This window comes from Bos javanicus, chromosome 13 (assembly GCF_032452875.1).
Source record: "Bos javanicus breed banteng chromosome 13, ARS-OSU_banteng_1.0, whole genome shotgun sequence".
In the NCBI taxonomy this organism is placed as follows: Eukaryota; Metazoa; Chordata; class Mammalia; order Artiodactyla; family Bovidae; genus Bos; species Bos javanicus.
This window is the reverse complement of record NC_083880.1, coordinates 64944682-64969681: the sequence shown is the minus strand read 5'-3', so window position 1 is coordinate 64969681 and position 25000 is coordinate 64944682. Positions and strand designations below refer to the sequence as shown.

Genomic DNA, 25000 nt, shown 5'->3' with positions numbered 1-25000 from the left:
CTCTAAACCCCAGTACCCCAACTTCAACTAGCAACTCTGGTATCATACACCACTCTCAATCACCTGGCATCCACAAAATACGTTTTGGAAGAAATGTTTGTTGCCTGCTTCACTTGTAGACTGTTAACAAATAACTAAAAGGTATATTAGGGACTTATTTCTTCAATTGTATTAGGAACTCCTAGACAGCAAGAAACTGCAAACTTCCCAGCAGAGGGACAGATGAATCATGACTGTTTCAGAAAACAATGACTAAAATTTAGAAGGCAGAGAACCAATCTCCCCCTCCTTAACCTAGCTTTCTCTCCATTTATAATTTCTTCCTAACTCCTGACATAGTAATTAACTTAGAGAGGATTCCAAGGCAATAAATACATACTAAAAATACACCATCAAATTCAAATATTATAAACTCACCCCTAAGTCAAGAGTAAAAACAATTACAACTCAAATGCCTTACCATCCTTGTTAACAGCAGTGACTTTGGCTGGGTAAAAACGACAATCAGACCAGCAAGCAAGGACCTGCTCATTTATTTGAAATTCCTAAAAAATATTAAAAAACAAAAAAGATCCTGTTACCAACCCAATTTCATAGGATATACATGGTAACCAAATTCATAAGACAGGCTGAAATTGACAAGGGCAGGAAGGGGAGATGGTTACTGGGATGAAGATGTTTCTGCTGTTCAACACTAGGAGTCAAAACAAAAGGGCCAGACACAGCATTTTCCCATTTAAGGAATTCTGGACAGGCAAGGCACAGCACTGATGATAATTCTATCTTGTCCCTGAAAGTGCATCTAACAGCCCAGGACCACCAGGGTACACAAGTACACAGCTTGGAAGGAGAGAGGCTGTTTCATCTCGAGGCAAACAGCATTCATGCCACCTAATGCCATCTATACTTCTAGACAGTCTTTGGACAAAGGAGGCACTCCTTCACCATTAATATTTCATACTGCTTTCCCAGCACACAGTTTGCATTGATACATTTTGTCGAATGAATACCCAGCAGCCAAACTGGGCAACAGTGAACAATCTTAAACTGGGAGTGGGGAGGAGGGGGAAAGGCTAGCAAGAGTTCAAGTTCCCTGGTCACGGTTAAAGTGGAAAACAGAAACCAGGGCTGAGTCAGCTCCAAAGGCAGCAGGATTTCTACAGATGTCTCAATTCCTGTTTAAAAAACTGAAAACAAATACTTTGTCCTTCATTTTGAAGTCATAAAAGTACCAGACATAGTGATGAAATTTAAAAAACAGGAATCCAGTCCAGTCAGTTCCAAGATTTTCAAGGGCTTATTTAAAAAAAAAAAAAAGCTAGCATAATGCTCCACATGGAATGACTGCTTAATGATCAAACAGCAGATGAGCTTAAAAAGCAATCTAAAGGGATACAGTGGTATAAAAGAGAGAGATCAAGTCTCCATTTATCATCAGTGCAGTCTCAACCAAATTAGTTTATGAGTTGTCACGTCAATCATGTCATACACACAGATGACAACTGAGATTCTTCAACAACCCCAAGAGGCCGTGGAGATCTCAAGGTTGCACTCCAAGCCTAAATAAGGACGGTCCTCAGCTCCTACAGACTTTCACACTAAATATCAAAGACTCAGCCCAATGGCTGAGCCTGCTCATCACTGAACCGCCCGGATTTGTTACTCACAGATGATCCTTCCTCTTCATGCAAGCCCTCTTTCCTCAGCTGTATTTTCTCTAAAGGACGTAAATAAGGACTGTCCCAGCAGAACCACTCATCATAACGATGGTTCCAACGCTTGAAATGGATGAGTACTTTTCCTTCTTCGTAATCAATATCTTCTATGTGAGCTGGATACCTGAGTCAGGAAAGAAAAAAAAAATTGAAATGCCCTTAGTATCTACCTAAAATAATCAAAATGATATTTTTCCAAACCTCTTACCAAAGAAGTAGATCTCAAAGTACTAAATAAAGCCTATCATTTAGCAGTTCTCTGTCACTGTGCCAAATCGAAAATCATGGAGGCTAACAGACTTGGGATTCAAATACTATCCTGGATATTCCTTAAACTGTGATTAAATTAGCCTTTCAGAGCCTGAGCTCTTTCATGTAAACCGGAGGAAGGATACACTGTGTTGCAGTGTGAGTCAAACAAGACGACATATACACAAACCTGAGCACAAGAGAGGCAGGAAGCAAACAATTAACAACTAGATTGTATTTTACAGGTGTCAAAAAATTAGAATGATTGGCCAGCCCAGACTGTGTTAGTCTCAACTTTAAGAATTTTGTAATCTATGCATTGGAATATCATGCAGTTGTTAAAAAAAGAAGATGGCTCTATGTCATGATATGGAAAGCTCTCCCAAGATGAACCATTAAATGAAAACAGTGAGGTGCAGAACACTGTGGATGGTAAGTAAACTACTGCTTATTTTTTTAACAAGACAAAAAAGAATATACGTATTCAAACATGCTTAAATATGCCTAAAACATCTGGAAGAATACACAAGAAACTAACACTGGTTACTTGTAAAATCTCCAATCACTCTTCTTCTAGACTGAGAGCTACGTAAACCAACAAGTATATTTGCTTGACTCACTTGAAACTGGCAATCAAGGTCATGGAGGTCTGTGGGTTTGGAAGCAACTGTCATGACAAGAGCCAGTACTTCAGTGCAGGACTGCTCAAACTTTTATGCAATGCAAATCATCAGAGAATCTTGTTAAATGCAGACTCTGATTCAGTAGGTGAAGCTAAGTAAGGCCTTAAAAGCTTTAAACAAGCTCCCAGGTGATAGAGACATGCTGGTCTATAGCAGCAAGGATTTACTGTCTAGTCACTGACTTCTTGAGTGTCAAGTAGCAATGGTGGGGTGGGGTGGCAGGAGCAGTATTGACTTCCCAACCTCCAGTTCACACTCCAGGGGTGAGTCCTTCAAATTTAAACTCTAAGGCCAGTCCCCTTGAGTCCCACTCCTCCAAGTTCTCCAACAATTTTCTAAGGACCCAATTACTTATGTTAAATCCTTCTGTGGTTCAAGTACCCAGGATGGTTTCTGTTTCCAGCATATAAACCTGACTGATACAAGAGGGGTACTGGGTATGGGGCAGGGAGGGGCAAAAGTGGGAGGGAGACCCTTTGGCAATACACCTTTTAATACTTTTTCATTTTTCAACCATATAAATGTATTGCTCATTCCAAAAATAAGTAAATGATTAAAAATAAAGGAAAACAAATATGCAATTGTTCTCTTAAACACATCTGTATTGACCAGAATGCTATTCTACACTGAGAAAGTTTAGATTCTACCAATTTGCATTTTCTCCCTACAACTTGGACTTGCCCCATTACCTTCCTTTCTTCTATCTAACACTCAATACCCTACTGTCCTAACAAGTATGTGCTACCCAAACTAACAGGCCTGCTTCCATTGTGTCCTCTTCAACCCTACACTAGTATCCGCTAAGGCAGTTTACTTGGAGTAAACCAAAACACAATAGGATGCAGATACTGGGCATTCAGTGAACATCCAGGAAATGAATTCCATTCTCCCTATTCTTCCCAAAGGTTGGGTGTCCCATCAATTCTTCAATCCCAAGGCTCGCTGACTCCAGCTACCCACCCCAAGGTCAGTCACTCTCCAGCTTCAGGCCCCAGTCACTTTATGTGGGTATTTCTCACACAGGACTAACAGGGTATGCTTTTAAAAATTCCTAATTGTATTATGCATACATTAATTGCTCAAGAAATATTAATAAAAGGAATAAACAGCACTGAAACTAGTCTCCCTACTCCAATCCAGCTGATACGCAGCTGCCATAAATACACGCTATCTTGACAACAGACTAGCTGACCGTAGGAGCTGGTGAACTGAGTAGTGCACTGGTAGGAGAGAAAAAAGCTTCCCAAAGTCTATCCCTCCCTGTAAAATGGGGAGAAGGATATGCATATGTCAGCTGTATTCCTCTTGATCTCTCAGTCAGCGAGCCTACCACAGATTAGTAAGCCTCCAGAACTCAGTCCTATTCAAAGGCCTTTCTTTACCGGTTTACTATCTTGAGCAATAGTTAGCAAACAGGTCTTTGGACCAACACACAGAATTAATTTTTCATAGAACCAAATTTATTTAATTTATAGAATTTTCCTTTATACTAAGATCAAATTCTTTCTAACTTTTTGGTGCTTAAACATACTTTTCAAATTTAAAAGATGATAACTGTTTTTAATCCTTACTAATATTACGCAGTCGTACAAAGAAAGTTCTCTGTGTACTGATTTTTAAAAATCTCTAAGAAAAGTGGGGGGAAAAAAACAACTCAAGATGCAAAACAGTACTGAATGCACTACCATTCATTTGGGAGAGAGAAGACAGCCAATACATTCGTACCTGTATTTTACAGGGCTATCTCTGGAAGGATGATCAAGCAACCCGATTTGCCTCTTAGGAGGGGAACTAGATAGTTAAGGAACTGGAGAGGAAGTATGAAACTTATTTTATTCAGTGTATATCCTTTTGTTTTGAATGTTGCACCATGAGCATGCATTAAATATAAAAAATATAATTAGATATTTGTTTTAAATGTTCTTATTTGGCAAAATAAGAAGCTGGCACTTCAGGACAACTTCAAATTCTTTTGAATTTGCACTTGGTTAGTGCTTTCTGAAAGTCTGGTAAGTTTGGATCCATAGAATTAACTGCAAAACCCTAGGATAGCAACTCCACTGTACACAGATTATGAAAGACCTCAGGGCCCTTGGCTAGACAAAAGCTACTCCCTTGATCAAAAAACTTCACAGGGCATAGGCAGCTCACTGTCTACAGACTACACAAATCTCTCCAGGTGGATCAAGAATAACCCAGGGGTCAATAAGTCTTCCTAAGGAGAAGGTGGTTCTACTTCTCTAAAGTGTGACAAGGATGTAAGTCACTCATAGTGAATGGGGAAACCCAACTGCAATCCAGAGAAGAGAGAGGCAGTTATCTTAGGGATCAATCCGGTTGAGACCTGGTGGATCACAATTATACAGCTGCCTTGGGGACAGCTCAGATTCATCTGTCAACAAATCTTATTAAGTGACTTTGATCTGGCCAATTTCAGGTCTCAGAACATTATAAAATGGATATGGTTCTGGTTTCTGTCTTTAAGAAGAACCAGACACCAAGTAAGTTTTAAAACTACCAGATGGATAGACATTTTCCCAAGATGGAAATGTAGATGGCCAACAGGCACATGAAACGATGCTCAACATTGCTAATCATCAGGGAAATGCAAACCACCCCACAAGAAGCTATTACTTCACACCAGAATGACCATCATCCAAAAGAACACAAATAACAAATGCTGGCAAGGGTGTGGAGAAAAGGAAGTACACTGCTGGTGAGAATGTAAATTGGCGCAGCCACTGTAGAAGACAGTACAGAGGTTTCTCAAATACTAAAAATGGAACTACCACATGACCCAGCAATTCCACTCCTGGGCATGTATCTGGAAAAAAAATAAAAAAACGAAAACACTAATTCAAAAAGATACATGCACCCCAATGTGCATAGCAGCATTATTTAAAATTGCAAGATATGGACGCAACCTAAGTGTCTATCAACAGATGAATGGAGGGAGTTCCCTGGGAGTCCAGTGGTTATGATTCAGAGCTTTCACTCCTATGGGCCTGGGTTCAATCCCTAATCAGGGAACTAAGATCCTATAAATCGAGAGGTGCAGCCAAAAAAAGAAGAAAGAAAGAAATATTTATTTTTAAAAAACAGATGAATGGGTAAAGAATATGTGTGTTTGTGAGTATATATGTATAATGAAAAACTACTCAGCCATAAAAAAAAAGAATAAAATGTTGCCATTTGCAACAACATGGATACCCTTAGAGAGCATTAATGCTAAGTGAAATAGGTCAGACAGACAAAGACCAACAATGTATGATATTACTTACATGTAGAATCTAAAAAAAGCAACAAAGTAATGAATATACCAAAAAAAGGGCAGACTCACAGACAGAACAAACTAGTGATTATGGGAAGGGCAATGCAGGGATGGGCAGGTGGGCGGCACAAACCACTGGCTGTAAGACAGGCACAATGATACAGTGTGCAACACGGGAAACATAATTGCTATTTTATATTACAATAACTGCAAATGGAAAGTAGTAACCTTTAAAAAGTATGTAAAATTTTTTAAAAATTAAAAAAAAAAAAAACTACTAGAACCAACAAGGCCCTACTGTATACCACAGAGAACTCTATGCAATATTCCGTGATAACCTATATAAGAAAGGACTCTTAAAAAAAGAATGAATTATGTATATATATAACTGAATCACTTTGCTATATACTAACACAACATTGTAAATCAACTATACTTCAATAATTTTTTTTTAAACTACTAGGTACATGAAACAGCTGATAATCAAGTGTTTCTTACTGACAAAAATCATAATTTTATTTCATTCAATCTAAAAATTGAAACAACCACAAAGGAAGCTGGAAAGCTGAGGCAAGGTTAACAAAAGAGGCAATGTGAATGGAATCTGTATAGACAGAAAAGGGGAGAGAAAATTTCCAACATGTAACTAACAGCCATGATGAAACTCTAATTTCCAGACTAATATTGCAGCTGGGAGTCATATTCCTAATGGAAATAATAGCCAGAAAGGAGGAGACATTGAACACTAAACTGAAAAAAAATTAGCTCTGGGGAGGAGAGAGGGATTGGAAATAGCCAAGAGACTTTTGCTTATAGTTTTAATTTTTACAAGAATTTAATTACCTGTGTAAGCAAAAATAAATACTTTTAAATTAAAAGTTTTAAAAAATATTTAATGGGCAAACAATAGCTTCATGGCTGTTGAATTTATATGCTGCTGGAGAAGGGAATGGCAACCCACTCCAATATTCTTGCCTGGAGAATTCCAGGGACAGAGGAGCCTGGCTGGCTACAGTCTATGCGGTCACAAAGAGTCAGACATGACTGACTGATTAACACTTTCACTCTGGGACATCCACAAAACAGAATATTATGCAGCTGTTAAAAAAAATGAAAACAAACTATGAATTGACAAAGAAAGATTTCCAAGTTTTAGAAGGCAAACTATAAAATTACCTTTTGTTGTTTCAAAGAGGAAAATAAGAGTATATACTTGCTTGGCTTGTATTAAATAAAGAAATACTGGTAGGATGGACAGAAATTAATAAAACTGGTTGCCTTTGGGAGTTGAGTGAGTATAGGGTAGAAAAAGAAGTGGATGCAATAATTCTCACTGTATACCCTGTCACTGTTCTGACTTTTTGATTCTATTCAATCTCTATTCAATTGATTATCAATTAAAATCCTTTGCATTTCCCAGGCAGACTACCATTATCATATTCAAATTATGATTATACTGTCTCACTTTCAATTCTGATACCTGCCATTTATTTTTCTCATTTATGACATTGACTGGTGTTTCTAAGATGATGTTGAAAACTAGCAGATAGTTGACATCCTTCAGTTGACATCCTTCTCTTTAATGAAAATGTCTCCAGTGTTTCATCATTAAAGATTTCTTATTAATGCCTTTAACCAAGTTCATGAAGTTTTTCTCTATGTCTAACTTACAGAGGGTTCATCAAGAATTAATAAATTTTGAGAATTTTCAGCCTTTGTCTAAGTGATTATATAGGTCTCTGCTTTTATTCTATGGAGATAATGAAATAATACATTTCCTAAGTTTAAGTTATCATTACCCTGCTTAAAAAAAAAAAGTCATATTTGATTGTGTGAATCGTTCATTTAATAAATATCTCTTTGGTCTTTTTAGCATTTTATTGACTAGTTTTGTGTCTCTTTTATAAGCAGAATTTGCCCAAGTTTTCTCGTATTATGCCATTCCTGCCCAGTTTCATTCAGGCTACACTAACCCCATAGAATGGACTAAAAAGCCTTATTTCATTTTCTGTGAAACTGCCTACTCTGGTGTGTTTTCATAAGATAGTTATTAATCTACCTTTTCCATTATTTTTATGTTACTAAGCTGGTCAAGTTTTCTTGAGTTTATTTTGCCTGTTTAGGCAAATAAGAGTTTGATCATCAGATACAATTCAGATGTTCAAAATCAGCAGTTTTCCTTTGAAGAAAAGAGCTCAAGAGTCAATAAAAACATTTCAACCTAAAGCTACAAACAGTATTTTTACATGACCAATACAAGCACTAGATTGCTAAGCAGTTTATAGGGCAGAAACTATGCCCTATAGGGTCCATTATTCAAACATGCCTTCATTTGGATTCTAGACAATCTAATAGGTCCTGAAGACACAAAACAAATAACCAAACACCAGGGCTTCCAGGATGGCAAGGGCCCAAAGAGAAGTTTGGCGGGCTCCTTGGAATCCCCCACTCCTCTGCCCAACTACTGAGACCAAAAACACTCTTGATTTGTGGAGAGAAACAAGCAAAGGAGGATAACTCTAGAATTACCTGGCCTGCCTATGCTCCAATAACCAGAGCTAGATGGAAGAGAGGCACTGTCTCTCTGGGGAAAGCCTGGGCTAGACAGTCTGAGTTTCTGCCCACTCTCCCCTATCTCCCTCTAACACACCTAAACAGACCCTTCTCTTTCCAAAGTACATTTCCTACCACTCACCTTCTAATCTCTTCATTTAGCTTAATCTGCTTCCTCTGTTCACCTTCCCCAGAAGCAGCAACAGAGTCCACTCTATAGGAGTCCACTGTGAACTTTTTCATCAGGTATTAGAGGGGTCGGGAAAGAGACTTTAGAGAAGAAGACTTAGCACTTGGGGTGAACCTTAAAAGATGAAGAGAGCTGTTTGCTAAGTGTATAAATTTCTTCCAGAGTGTTATATTTTAGGCATTCAATAAATGTTCATCAAATGTACTTATAAAAAAAGGTTTGATTATGAATACCTAGAGTCACAAACGGAGAAGGCAATGGCACCCTACTCCAGTACTCTTGCCTGGAAAATCCCATGGACAGAGGAGCCTGGAAGGATGCAGTCCATGGGGTCGCTGAGGGTCGGACACGACTGAGCGACTTCAATTTCACTTTTCACTTTCATGCAATGGAGAAGAAAATGGCAACCCACTCCAGTGTTCTTGCCTGGAGAATCCCAGGGACGGGGGAGCCTGGTGGGCTGCCGTCTATGGGGTCACACAGAGTCGGACATGACTGAAGCGACTTAGCAGCAGCAGCAGCAGCAGCAGCAGAGTCACAAAACAGCAACAGGAATATATACACAGACCACAATGAATTACCAAAACAAACCAAGAATATCCATGCTGTAGATATCAAAGAGATAAACATATCCCAGTATAGAAACTGTCAAATTGGAGGAGATATACGCACAGGTGCTGTGGTCATTATGACTCAATTACCAAAAAGCTTTTTTCTGAAGGCCAAAAATTATTAAAAACTCATCTGTCTAAAACTCAATTTGGGGGAACACCCTAGTGGTCTAGTGGTTAGGATTAGGTGCTTTCACTGCCAGGGCCCGGGTTCAATCCCTGGTCAGGAAACTAAGATCCACCAAGCTGCGTGGCACAGTCAAAATAAATAAAATTAAATTAAACTTGGAAAAGTCATATAACCTAAACTTCACAGTAACTTAGGTTACTATGGTGACCTTAAGCAAATGGTAAAACTGGTCACTAAAACAAGAAGCCACAGAAGGCCAGTGTAGCCAATCAAATGTAAAGAGACAAGGAGAGGGACAAAAATTAGAGAAAGAGAAATTCATCAATTCCTCTGACATTTTCTGAGTACCCACTCTGGGCCAGGAAGTGTGCCAGGGTTTGGAAATACAGAGCCAAATCTATAAAAACCTGTGATCACAACAGCTTACAGAGGAAGAAAGACAATGTTACAAGGCGCACTGCGCCTTTGATTTCCTCAGACATACACATACCTTCCCACACCACGTCTGTTCACTTCACCTGAATCACTTCCCCTCTGTCTACTCTTCCCAGGCAACAGCCTTACGCCCTGCAGCCTCAGAGTCTCTGAATATATATATCTCGAGTAGCCCCCATCTCTTTCCAATCTGTGTCAGTTTCCTCTTTCTTCCTTCATAAATAACATTCACCCCAATCTGCAATTACTTCATTTGTTTCTCTGCCGACTTGCTTACGTTCACGGCCTGCTTTCTAGGAGATTACAGACACCCCTAAAGACATCTATCTCTCATTCACTACAGTATCCTCAGGAGGAATAAATGTGTATTTCTATATAGACAAATAATTGTAATTAAGTATCACAGGTGCAACTAAGGAAGATTGTTTAAAGTAGAATAAGGTACTGAAGAGCAAAAGGCTAGTTCTAGGGGGGAGAGGAAGGAGGGCAAGGAAGAAGGGGTCAAAACAACTAGTGAAAATGAGACACATGACTCAATTCTGAAAGATGAATCAGCATTTTCCAGGTGATCAAGAAGGCAGTAAGGCTGAAAGTCTTCCTGGGAGAAGGTGTAAAATAAGTAAATCAGCACAGGTACAGAAGAAGAGAAGCACAAAAGAAGGTAAGGATGGACAGAAACTGAAGGTGAGAAAAGAAACAGCAACCCTGTGTAGAGAACTATGCAGGAACCCCATGGATTCCACCCCTATTGTACAGATGGGCAGCCGGGCCTGAAATGATTGTTGCCTGATAGCAATCCATGGACCCCCGGGTGTTCATGAACACAGTGCTGGTGGTCCACGAGGTCTCCTTGAGGAATGTTTTATTGTGCTTTTCCACAAATCTGTACCATTTTTATTAGAGCTTCCCAGCTGAGATGCCACAAACGAGCAGTAACATGAAAAAGGTTGAGATGTACTGATCCAGATGACTCCCATATAATCAAGTACTACTAAGGAATTTTAGTGTGTGTTTGCAATTAACCTGGCATTGTATGATCCCTCTCAAAAGGTAGATATAGTGGTTTTAAAATATGTCTGCAAATTTTACATTCCTTCCCTCAAAAGGTGGAGCCTAATTATCCTCCCATTGAATGTGGCCTCATTTCTAACAAATAGCATATGGCAGCAGTAATGGTGTAGAACTTCAAGTCTGGGTCCTAAAAGTGCGGCAATTCTACTTCTGGGTAAATATACCCTGAAGAATTGAAAGCAGAGACTCAAACAGATATCTGTACTGATGTTCATAGCAGCGTTCCCCTTAATAGTCAAAAAATGGAAGCATCAACAGAAGAATGGATAAACAAGATGTGGTATGTCCACACAGTGGACTATCACTCAGTCTTAATGCTGATATATATCCTAAAACACAGGTGAACCTTGACAACACTGTTGTTGTTCAGTTTCCCAGTCATGTCCAACTTGTTATAAGCCCATGGACTGCAGCATGCCAGGCAATCACAAGAGGACAAACTGAAAGATCTAGAGTAGTCACACTCATAAAAACAGAGTTGGATGGTGGTTTCTAGGGGCTGGTGAAGGAAGAGGATGAGGAGTTACTTTTTAATCTGTATAGAGTTTCCATTTGGGAAGATGAAAAAGTTCTGACAACATAGAGAATATAGCCAATATTTTATAATAACTATAAATGGACCATAACCTTTACAAATTGTGAGTCACTATATTGTACTCCTGTAACATATAAAAAATTGTACATGATTACACTTAAATAAATGTATTTACATTTTAAATAAATAAGTAATTGTGGAGATGGACGGTGGTGATGGTTGCACAACAACATGAATGTACTTAATGTGCTGCTGCTGCTAAGTCGCTTCAGTCGTGTCCGACTCTGTGCGACCCCACAGACAGCAGCCCACCAGGCTCCTCCGTCCCTGGGATTCTCCAGGCAAGAATACTGGAGTGGGTTGCCATTTCCTTCTCCAACTTAATGTACTAGACATTTTAAAATGGTTTAAAATGATAAATTTTATGTGTATCATTTTAACACACACACAGCACTGCCACTTCTTAGGTTCCCCTTTCTGGGAGAAGCCAGGTGCCACATCATGAGAACACTTTAGATGCCCTATGGAGAGGTTCACACATAGCCACAAGTCTCCCACAAGCAATCAGCACCAACTTAGGACAAACATAAGATCTCGCCCAGAGGCTGCTCCTGAATTCTTGACCCACACACTGAAAGAATAATGGTAGTGTTGTTTTAGGCCACTAAATTTTGAGAAAATTTGTCAATAAATAACTAACATAGAAGTATTTTGCCCCAATGCTACTAAAAGTGAGATCCATAGATAGTATATAGGTTGGAGGCACCAGTCCTCATGTTTTTTGCATTTGAGCCACACTGCTCTAAACCACCAGAAAACTCAACCTACCCTGGGGCTCCAAGGAAAGGAGAGGAGAGGACAGTTGCAAAGTGAAACCCATACCAAATGAGAGGGACTAACTCTAGCTGCACAACCAAAAGGCAGAGAACAGCCCAGGTCTAACACAGAAATACAACCCTGGCTTTTGTATACAGTATATGACCTCAAGTCCCAGGAAGGCTTAATGCTGAGAGTCTTGGCTGCTTCTGAGTAAAACTAAGCTGCACGCTGTGCACATACTTAAATTAGAGCTAGACAGCGCCTGGCAGAAATCTGTCTGGTCCCCCCACATACACACCAAAAATACAAACTGAAGAACTGCTGCAGAGGGAAAAGAGGAACCAAAAGGGATAACAATTTCCCTCTGATTTCCTACTCCCACTACTAGTCAGCATTTCCTCACATGGCTATTCATAATCAATGTGAGCAGTTTCCTCTAGGGGCTATATACAGCCTCTACATGTATCTCACAGGATTTTTACCACCATCCCATGAGGACTTATGGAATTGTTAGGATCATTGCACCTGTCTTACATGTGTGGGAATGGAAGCTCAAAGAGAGTGACTAGGTAGAGGTATAACAGAGATCACTGTCCAAATCACCTCACTAAACCCAGTGAAGAGACTTCTGCTCTTAATTTGACTTCACATACAAATATCCTTGTACTAACATAGGTCCACAGAGGTGTCTTTTGTGTTACCTACCTAATGGCCTACCTGGTGGTAGCTGATAATTTGCCTGAACTTTGCCCCAGGGGTTGGGCAGGCTGCTTCCAGATTCTTCCTTGTATAAACAGCCTTTCTGCAAACATACAATAATCATTTACTTCAAGAATCAGAGTATGCCACTCTATTCCTGGCTCAGGGCACAAACCAGAAGCAAATTATTCTTATGCACAAAAGTAACATTCTAAGCCATCTCCACCCTTTGTGGAGAGGAGACGGGGATGGAAATCATATTCAGGGTAAAACAAAGAGCTGACTATTAAACTACAGAAAAACTGTACTATTTTGGATGTCTTCTCTCTTTCTCTATCCCTTCACCACTTTCATTCTTCAACATCTGACACATCTAACTCTGAAAATGTCTTGAATTCATCTCTCCTCTCTATGCTGATCCTTTCCCACAATTGAACAGTCAGCTCTTATTGCTGTTTTTCAGTTGTGTCTGACTCTGCGACCCCTAGACCACAGCATACCAGGCTTCCCTGTCCTTCACCATCTCCCGGAGTTTGCTCAAATTCATATCCATTTGTTGATGATGCCATCCAACCATCTCATCCTCTGTCGCCTCCTTCTCCTGCCCTCAATTTGACCCAGCACTGGGGTCTTTTCCAATGAGTCAGCTCTTTCCATCAGGTAGCCAAAGTATTGGAGCTTCACCTTCAGCATCAGTCCTTTCAATGAATGATTATTCAGGGTTGGTTTCCTTTAGGATTGACTGGTTTGATCTCCTTGCTGTTCAAGGGACTCTCAAGAGACATCTCAGCACCACAGTTCGAAAGCATCAATCTTCGGCACTCAGCCTTCTTTATGGTCCAACTCTCACATCCATACATGACTAATGGAGAAACTATAATTTTGACTAGATGGATCTTTGTTGGCAAAGTCATGTCTCTGCTTTTTAATATGCTGTCTAGGTATGTCATAGCTTTCCTTCCAAGGAGCACATGTCTTTTAATTTCATGGCTGCAGTGACTGTCTGCTTGTTTTTGAAGCCCAAGAAAATAAAGTCTGTCACTATTTCCATTTTTCCCCACCTATTTGCTATAAAATGACGGGACCGGATGCCATGATCTTAGTTTTCTGTTCTAAGCCAGCTTCTCCAGTATGCCTAAGTAACTCCTACACTCTTCTATCAGTCCTGGCAAAGGGCCAGATATAGAGACACTCAATAAATGTTTTGTGAGTGAATAAACACCACCACTTTTCTGTTCCTATAAGGGATTGGACCATGTCTCTCTCCTGATTAAAATCTTGCCCAAACTCCCACCACTCCTGATCTATCCCTCTCCAGACTCTGAAAACATACCACGTTCTGTGAACACTCAATACTTCTGCTCACATTGTGCCTTCTGGCTGCTCTCATACTTCACTCACATTCTGGAAATCTTATCCTTTAATCTCACTTCCTTGCAAATACCCTTAACTTCCTGGCCCCTCTTGTCCTACATCACACCTGCCTGGATAAACCCCAACTGTAGGACAACCCACTCCGGTATTCTTGCCTGGAAAATCCCATGGACAGAGGAGCCTGGTGGGCTAGTAGTCCCCGTGGTCACAAAGAGTTGGACACGACTGAAGAGAGTTAGCACACAGGCATGTAGGTCCATCAGATTCTCCACATTTTCCACTCCTGCACCCAGGCAGCTGAATGTTAGAGAATACACACATGCTGATGGGTCTCACTTTAAATGCACAGCCACAGAAAGTAGTTCCTCTAGGAGTGAGGGGACTCTGTGACTGGATATGGGAAAAAAAGGTCTTCTAAGAAGCCCAGAATGTCTCTATCTTAATCTGGGTGGTTACACAGGTATATACATGAATAAACATTCATCAGAATACACAGTTAAGGGGCATCCCTGGTAGTCTAGTGGCTAAGAATCCGTCTGCCGATGGAGGGGACACAGGTTGGAACTCTGGTCTGGGAAGATTCCACATGTTGAGAAGCAAGTGAGCCCGTGCACCACAACTACTGAGACTGTGCTCTAGAAGCCGGGAGCCACAACTACTGAGCCCCTGCGCTGCAATTACTGAAGCCTGCGCCCTAGAGCCTGCTCCGCAAGAGAAGCCACCCCAACAAGCTTCTCCACAAGAGAAGCCTGAGCACTGCAACTAGAAAAAGCCAGCTCGGCAACAAAGACCCCATTTTAGCCTAAATAAATAAATAAAATTTAGGGGAAAAAGAAACATAAAGCAAATCCATGTAATGAAAAAAATTTTTTAACTTTAACAAATATAGTACCCTGGTGCAGGATGTTGACAATGGGGAAGACTGTAGGTGTAAGGGCAAGAGACAGGGACTCTCTATACTTTCTGCTCAGTTTTGCTATGAACCTAAAACTGTTCTAAAAAATAAAAAAAATTTTAATCCCCCATACTCACTGCCAACTCTCTAATTTCTACCTCTAACCCAGGGCTCACATCTAGATGCTTGACTTTTATTCAACCATCTGCTCAACATCTCCATTTGGTGATGAAAAAGGAATCCCATATTTTAAATGTCTAAAATCAAACAGCTGGTTTTCCCCATTTCAGCAAATATTCTATCAGTACTTTGACCAAAAGTTCTTGGAGTCTTCCTTGATTCTCCTCTGTCTCTCAAAACATCATCAGCAAATCTATTGGCTATACCTTTGAAAAATACCCAGACTCTGATCCCTTCTCATCATCTCCACCAATGCTTTTTAGTTCAAGCAACTATCACCTTAAATTCGACTGCTACAAAAGACTCCTAGGGCTCTCCCTATTTCTCCCCGTGCCTGCCTACTATTACAGGCATATTACACACAATAACCACAGCCACTTAATAACTGAAATCAGATAATGTCACTTTACTGTTTAAAATCTTTCGATGACTTCCTATTACACTTACAATCAAGTCCCAAACCCCTCCTCGGGCCTATCCAGCCCTGCTGACAGCTGTGGGCTCACCTTCTACCTCTGGCCCCCTTACTCTTTATTCTCCACCGACTGCCTGAACATGCCCAGTATGCTGTGCCTTGGCTGCCTCCACCTGGAACCCTCTTCCCCTGGATATCCCTCACTCTCTTCAGATTTATGCTCAAATGCTTCCTTGTCAGACAGATGTTCCCTGAACATTCTCTACATTGAAAAGCTCCCATCATAGACATACCGCGTCACTCTCTGTCCACTTACCAATACTTATTCCTCTTCATTTATCATCACCTAGTCTTCATGGAATCGATCTGTTTATTTATGGTCTATCTACCTCCACTGGAAGGTCAATTCCTGAAGATCAGGGTCTATGTCTAGCCTAATCATCACTCTTCTCCAGCATCTAGCACTGTATAAATGATTTGGCATCAGTCATCTTTTGGAACTCTTCTAAAATTCCTACACACAAAATTAATTGTTGTTTCCCAGGGATTTGTACATGAACTCTGTACAGAGTAAATGTCACCCCATAATATAATTAATTTCAGGAACTTGACTCTATATCCTAGGTACAGGACACAGAATGGGGAATCAAAGCCACACCTTGTCAAGCTCAGAAGCCAGACTATCTGGATTCAAATCCCAAATGCATTACTTATCAGTTACGCAACTTCGGGCAACTTACTCAATTGCTGTGCCTCTGTTTCCTCACGTATAAAATGGTAATAATAAAAGAATACACTTCATTGTATTGTGAGGATTAAATGGGGTATAGGATTAGGGTTAGGGTTTAGACTTGTGCCTAACAGAGTAAGTCACTCATTAAATATGAAATATTAGCAAAGATATAAGGATGACAGGACACAATTAACAATCCTTGGCCAGCAATGCTACAGCCAAAGCCAAATACTTCACTGGCCTTAAACTTCTTGAGGGCCCTACTAGCTGAAGGGAATAAATTCTCTTTATTCCATACTGCCTAGTATAATGCCTCAATACACATATGTGGAAAGCTCAGAAATGAGGTAACTTTTTAAAAAAAAGATGACACAAGAAGTGAAGAGGTATGAACCAGGAACCCACACTTGATCAGTGCAAATAATCCTAATGAAAAAGAAATAGAAAAGAAAGAGAGCTAAGGACATTATGGAACTCAGATTCTGAAATCCTTTGTACAAGAAATGGAAGGAGACCATGATCAACTTAAATGGAAACAAGGTGGTGGAAATATGCCAAAGAGTCAGGAAAGCAACAGACAGAGGAGCTTTTTTCACTGTGTTCAGAGTAAGAACAGGGAAGGCCAAGCCTACTGTTCAGGACAGATGGTGCGCTCCCACCAGATGACAGGAAGAAGGCAGAAGGCAACAGAAAAAGCAGTTTCCATTCTATCCACCAAGCATCATTACTAGGAAACTGCAGCCTCTCATACATTAGACAGTCGGCTTATCGATGCAACGGCGGAAGTAAGAGGGCAGACAGGATTACTCCATCTACAGAGCAGAAGATGGATATGTGGCAAGTTCACCCAACAGTGGTAGGTCTAAAATTAAAATGCAGATTCTTATCAATATTCTATAGTCTGTTTGGTGAGATAAACTGCTTTGAGAACTAATGATCTCCCTGGAAAATCTAAATCTGTATTTTATAAATGCCTGTCTCTGAGAAAACAGGCTTCCCTGATAGCTCAGTTGGTAAAGAATCTGCCTGCAATGCAGGAGACCCAAGTTGGATTCCTGGGTCGGGAAGATCTGCTGGAGAAGGGATAGGCTACCCACTCCAGTATTCTTGGGCTTCCCTTGTGGCTCAGCTGGTAAAGAATCTGCCTGCAATGTGGGAGACCTGGGTTCGATCCCTGGGTTGGGAAGATCCCCTGGAGAAGGGGAAAGGCTATCCACTCCAGTATTCTGGCCTGGAGAATTCCACGGACTGGATAGTCCATGGGGTCACAAAGAGTCGGACACAACTGAGCAACTTTAACTTTCATGGAGAAAACAGAAATCCTATTTCTGAGGGAATTCCCTGGCAGTTCAGTGGTTAGGACTCTGCACTTTCAATGACAAGGGCCCAAGTTCAATCCCTGGTCAGGGAACTAAGATCCCACTAACTGCACAGCATGCCCCCTGCCAAAAAAGGGGGGAAAATCCTAATTCCATGATTTTGGGGGGATCTTGTAATTTAAAAAGCTGGGTTGGGTGTTTAATAAATTCTGGAAAGGTACACAAAACACTGTCATCAAACAAAACTGGGTCAGGAGGTCTCAGATTCAGCAGTGATTAACTTCCAACCCTGGGTAAGTCATTCTCTCTCTGAGCTTCAGTTCCCAATGGACTTGCTTTGGGGGAGTATAAATGAGATGGCCCATGTAAAGCAAATAGCATCAGACCCAATACACAGAAAATCTTTGATAAACGTTCGCTGTCATTGTTACTGTTACTAGTTTAACAAAAACAGAAAATGTACAGTTAACAAAGGTGAGAAAAGGTGAGTTTACAAAGGTGAACCCTTAAACAGGGTTCTGTTTAAGCAATACAGACAAAATTAATCAATACAGACCGTTTATAAAAGCATTAATCCAGAAAGACCACTGGAAGTCACATTTTTGTCTCCATTACACTTCTGTCATGTGTTTTGAAAAGTAACTCTTCTCATCCCCCCCGCTATTTATTTTTTTCTTTTTTTGCAACTAGTAGCCAATCTAGGAAATAGGGAAGCACACACAGAAAAAAATATCACCAGAGAAAGGAATCACCTGGGACATATGGTCAAGCTTTGGAGTCAGATCAACAGGGTTTCAAATCCCAGCTCTACCACTCACCAGCTCTGAAACTGGGGACAAAGGACTTTTGCCTCTGTGAGCCTCAGTTTCTTCCCTCATTTATAAAGTTGAAACAATAATGAACCTCATAGCTTGCTGAGAAATCTTAATGGAGACGCTGCACATGGAGAGCCTGGCAGTCAGTCCTTTACCTAGCTGCTATCTAATTCTATAACACTAAAACACATTTTCTCAAGGGGATCCTCATACACTGTTGGTGGAAATGCAAATTAGTACAGCCACTGCGGAAAACAGTATAGAGGCTTGTCAAAAAACTAAAAAGAGAGCTACAATATGATCCAATAATCCCATTCCAGGGTAGGATTGGAAAAATATTCAGAAAAAACAAAAACTTTAATTCAAAAAGATACACGCACCTCAGTGTTCCCACACCAGCACTACTTATTAAGACAATACCAAGACATGGAAACAATGAAAATGCCCATCAACAATTGGCTTAAGAAGGTGTGGCATTAAAAAAAAAAAAGAAGAAGAAGGTGTGGCATAAACATATATAATGGAATATTACTTAGCCATTAAAAAGAATGAAATATGACATTTGCAGTGATACGGATGGACCTAAAGAATATTATGCTTAGTAAAGTAAAACAGAGAAAGACAAATACTATACACTATATGTGGAATATAAAAAACAATATAAATGAACCTATAAGTGAAATAGAAACAGACTCACAAACGTAGAAAACTTATGGTTACCAAACAGAAGGGAGGGGACAAACTAGGTGTATGGGATTAAAAGAAACAAACTACTGTACATGAAACAGATAAGCCACAGGATTTACTGTTTAGTACAATGAACTTTTGTATCTTGTCACAACCTATAATGGAATATAATTTAAAAAAACTGAATCACTATTGTGAACAAACCATGCTACAATTAAAAAAACTTTTTTTCTCTCAAGCTTAAGATGTAAGCAACCAAAACAACCTAGGAAAATGTTTTCCTAAAATCATCTGAAACTCAGCTCACAAATTTTGTTGAGCATCTATTATATGCCAGGTTCAATTTTGAGGCAATGGAAATATATTAGAGAACAGAACAGATAGCCCACCTGTGGCTGCCTTGAAAATACACGCTTCACATCCTTAGCAAGTGCTAATAACTGACCCCAGCTATAGCAGCTTGACACTCATCACCACCTCCGTTCCATCGCCACACTTCCCTGGGGCTGTCCCCAGCCAATGGCTGAGTGAGCAGGGATATATGGAGACGAGACTCTTTTGACAGCACCTCTGGCTTGAGGATTCAGCATCTCCGTTGCCAAAACCTTCTGAGTACTGTATGGCATTCTAGGACTTCCTATCATCTTCCTTTCTCCTTTCCAGGGATCAGACTCACAAGACAGTCCATAGCTCTCTCAGTCTCTTCACCTCACTCCCCATTTCTCCCACTTACAGTTTCCAAATAAATCAACTGCGCTGTTTCTCAGAAACCAGTCCTAACACCCTATTCCTTACTGAGTTAGCATTCTAGTGAGGAAGACAGTAAACAAAATAATCAAATCCAATAAGTATAGACTAGCAAAGGTGTAGCACGAGAGAAGTCTTTGAAGTACTCTGTTTCCTGTTAGTTCTGATGCTTACAAGAATCCATACATGAGTTAAAACTCATAGGCATATACACCAAAAAAAGGGAAATTTTACTGTATGCACATAAAAAATTTTTAATGTAAAAATATAATTATACTGTAAGAGTATTGAGAAGGAACTCATATTATTTAATTTAGAATCCTATTTAATTTGTAACAAATTAAATATAATTTATCCTGGGGGGAAGGGTACATAATTTTTTTAATATATTTATTTGGCCATGCCAGGTCTTAGTTGTAACATGTGAGCTCTTGGTTGTGGCATATGGGATCTAATTCCCTGACCAGGGAACGCACCTGGGCCCTCTGCATTGGGAGCTCAGAATCTTAACCACTGGACCACCAGGAAAGTCCCCATAATTTTTTTAAATGTCAGGAAAATCTTAAATTTCACTCAGATTTTTTTAATACCAGTATTGTAACTTTGAAACTATTTTGTGTGTAACACAGAATAAAAGAAATGGGTTAATATATCAGTGTGATTAGAAACAAAGACTTTTAATAAAAAAAGGCAAAATTTTAAAAATTACAAAATGTTCCATTTAAATTAGAAATATAAAAATGAACTCACAGGGACTTCCCTGGTGGTCCAGTGGTTAAGACTCTGTGCTCCCAATGCAGGGGGCATGGGTTTGACTGGTCTGGGAACCAAGATTCCGCATGCCACGTGGTGTGGCCAAAAAATAAAAATGAACTCATAATGTTTCAAAACAACTATTTCTTAGCTCCAACCACTAAAAAAAGTCTTAAAAGCAATGACATTCTAGCAGCAATAAACAAACCCAGTGCCCAACTTAGAACTTAAGTTCTAAGTACCACTTCTAACTAAAAGAAACCAGGTCTCCTTGGAGAAATGGACAGGGTCTTGGGAGCAGGACAGGTGAAATAAACCTGGGGCTTCTAGTAATACCAGAAAATAAGGAATACTCAACGACTGACAGGAGTGTGTCAAAAGATCAAAGAAGCTCGTTTAAACAGCCTGTCACCGACCAAGTTTGGGAAAATTTTAGCACAAAAGAAAATAATGAATGTAACCGACTACAACAGTATGCTGAATAATCTCAGTCCTTAGTGATCTTTAAAAAGGAATAAAGAAAAAAAATACTCTTCTTACAAAAGAACATCAGCTGTAACAATAAAACACTGCGTGAGAGAGGTGAAAAAATCACTCTTCTTCCACTGTGGTATAATAACTGATTGAGGTAAGGATTATTGACGGATGCTAAAAATCATTAGGAAAATGGTATAGGGAAACACTTAAGATATATTCCAAAGCACCCCACAAGTTATTTAGTACAGGGAAAAATACAGTTTTAAGATGGTGAGAAAGGGCAGTCATTATTTTATCAAGTGATACACTGGAACAGAGAGTGGGATGACATAGCTTTATGTGTCCCCTGATGGGATGCGATATGAAACACACAGCATTACCATTCAACCATTCTGCAACACGATGTTTAACCTGAAGTCTAAACCTAACTTCTAGTTTACAGGAAATAGAGAATACAAGAAACAAGTTAAACTCGCCATGAGAAAACAATGTGACCAACTCAGAATGTGGAATATTCTACAAAATAAATGTTGCTTAAAAATAATGCCATGAAAGGCAAAGAATAGGGGAGGGAAGAAGGATTATCATGGAATAAAAGTAACTAAAGAGACATAAATCTGAATAGGTTCTGGATGTTAGATATTAGCAATTATTGCTAATTGCTAACTATTACAATTAGTTACATTACAGTAAGTATATAAAGTATGTTGGGTAAATATATTAACAATTGGTGAATACAGGTGGAAGGCATAGTGTTCATTGTACTATTCTCTGAACTTTTGATTATGTTTAAAATCTTTTCATAATAAAAAGCTGAAACTCAGGGCTTCCCTGGTGATCCAGTGGTTAAAACTCTGCAATTTCCAGTAAAACTGAAAATGTATTTAATCATATTACTTCACAAATTCACTGGAGTAGGGCTTCTCAGACTGACTGCAGTACATTGTAAAATCAGTAGATTGTAAAATCAAATTAATGGTTCACAACCAGCAGTTTTGTGTGTATAATATTAGGAAACAGAGTATATTGCATGTATTAAGGTTAAGGACTGTTTCACAAAAGTTTTGCTTCTTTTAAATTTATATTGTGTATACGGCAAGTACTACACTGGCTTTCTTTAAAATATTTCTTATACTAGATTATGGTCAAAAAAGTTTGAAAGCCATTACCCAAGAAATATTCATGCACATGTGTACAAAGAGATATTATAGAAATGTTCAGGGTAGCACTGTGGATAAAGTGAAGAACTGGAATCTAAATGTCCATCAGTAGGAGACTAAATAAACAAAACTCTATACAGAAATGAGGACAAATACCTATACCAATACGGGTCAATCACAAAAACATGAAATACAGAAAAGAAACAAACAATATGAGAACACTTACATGAATTTTTTAAAAACACCCAAAGTGATGCTAACTAGTATTAGTTATGGATACATACACTAAAAACATAAAACACGGGAAGGACAGCACTAACTGCAGGATGCTGGCTGCCTCTAAGGAAGGCAGGAGCAGAACTGAATTGGAAAGGGCATAAAAGATACTACCATTATACCAGGAACATTTCATGTCCTTTATTTTTGTAAATATAAATAAAACAAAAGTGTTAAAATTCAGTAATTCTGAGTGACAAGTACACAGATTATCTTATGGTTAGCTGTACTTTTGAACTTTTTCAATATTTTAATTTTTTCTCCAAATCTAAAAAGAATTCTTTCTCTTGATTAAGCTGCCTTAAAAATTACTGAGGGGAACCAAAAAAGGGAAATAATTACAGAAACAAGCAGGTGTTCAAAGGGTCTAATTCTTATATCAAATCTCCCAGCCCCAAAAGGCAGCAGAGACATATTCTACCCCATTTCCCCTGCTTCTCTTCCCATCTTCTTCTTCTAAACACCAGGCGCTGGTCAGCCTGTCTATTTTGACACTCAAAAGCACTACAGTCTTCCTTATGAAAACTCACAGAAAAGTGTGAATTTTGAAATCCTCACTTTCACTTTAAGCATAAACAAAAGACTAAACTCTAGGAAATCCTCAACCACCACCACCACTTTACAGTTTACAAGGCCTTTCCCCACACATCCTGTTATTTGATTTTCAGAAAAACTCTGTTGAGGTCGGTATTACTAATACCACATTTACATATGAAGCTGATGCTCAGAGTGGCTAATTACCAACCAGAAGTCACGAGTCAATGACAAAGTTGGAACTACAACCTCTCAGTTTCTGAACCTAATCATCCCTACAATGTGATGACTAAGTTTCAACCATACAACAACACACCCAGAAAACAGGAGGGGTTGTTTGCAACACACAAACTGCTCCAATCTACCCCCCTTTTCTTCATTCTTCCATCTCTGATCTTTCAGACAGGCAGCCAAGAATAAGTTGCCACTAATAACTCTTCCCTTCCCTATAGCCACTTCCTGCTTCTTCTTCCCATAGCTCCTCCAAATGAACAGGCAGAAAAGGGAAACACATATAACTAGATAGTTCCCTCAACACAGGGATCCCAGCACCAAAGAGAAAGATATTACCACAGCTCTAGATTTAAGAGTCAGGAAGCAGGAACACACTACAGAAAAGCCTAGGCTACCCCTCTTTACCAGTGCTGACAAATGTCCTTTACTGAAGGGATTTAATTAACAGAAAAATGTAAAAGTACCAGTTTTTTAATCGGTCCCGGGCTTCCAACTGGGCTCCCACTTCAAAGCTGATTCCTCGTCTGTTAGGTGGATGCTTTGTCATTTTCAGTCATCAACGGGGCTGCTTTTATTCTCCTGAAAAAGCCAATTAAATATTTATGAAACTTAGGCAAAGTCTGCCCAGAGTAGAGTATCACTTACTACACATAAAAGACAAACAGGCATTATTCAAAACCCAAAGCTCCAGGAAACCGCGTCAGCACCCTGCTTACTCCTGCCCTCATCCTAGCCCAGGTGTGCCCTCCGCTGGGCCCTCCTCCTCTATCACACAGCATCTTGTATCCCTGGAACTGGAAGGAGTGCTCAGTTGCTCCAGTCATGTCCAACTCTTGGCGACCCCACGGACTGCAGCCCCCAGGCTCCTGTGTCCACGGGATAATACAGGCAAGAGTACTGGAGTAGGTTGCCGTGCCCTCCTCCAGGGGATCTTCCTGACCCAGGGATGGAACCTGTGTCTCTTACATCTTCTGCATTGGCAGGCAGGTTCTTTTCCTCTAGCGCCACCTGAGAAGCCCCCAACACTGCTTACCAAGGATTCACCTGTGAGGGGGACTCCTCAGAACACCAAAGAAAAAGTCACTCAGAAGTAAATTTAATCATTTGCTGAAGACAAATGATAACAAACATCTGCTGAGAGACTAGAAAAACAGTCCTCAAGACCAAAAGACACAATTCCTGGCCTCCTGAAGCCTCCAGTCTACTGGGGGTGGGGGGTGGAAATGTAGCCAGTAGAACAAATGACTTAACTGCAAACTGCAACTGCTATGAATTTTAAGTGCTACAAAGAAGGAAGGAAACAAAAGCTGAACTCCGATTTCTGGTCCTTTACTTTTGGAAGGCTGGACAAGAAATGTCTATTTATTCATTCTTTGTTCTATTTTATTTTCTGCTTCTTCTTGAGTAAATTCTGACAAACTGGGATTGGTGATCATCGTC

The 25000-nt window shown here is 39.8% G+C and overlaps 1 protein-coding gene across 6 annotated transcripts in view; it reads right to left on the bottom strand.

The window, feature by feature from the left end:
• Positions 1–25000, bottom strand: part of PHF20 (PHD finger protein 20) — a 127760-nt gene that overhangs the window by 83459 nt on the left and 19301 nt on the right. For 4 of the 6 annotated variants that reach the window (XM_061437442.1, XM_061437439.1, XM_061437440.1 and 1 more), the window contains exons 2-4: positions 24025–24139; positions 1668–1839; positions 461–545 (exon numbers count right to left, since the gene is read on the bottom strand). In XM_061437442.1, coding sequence (XP_061293426.1) covers positions 461–545; positions 1668–1839; positions 24025–24107 — 340 coding nt within the window. In that variant the 5' untranslated portion in view covers positions 24108–24139. Of the gene's footprint in view, positions 1–460; positions 546–1667; positions 1840–24024; positions 24140–25000 lie in introns of those variants that run through there. The other 2 variants (XM_061437443.1, XM_061437444.1) reach the window with 2 other exon arrangements.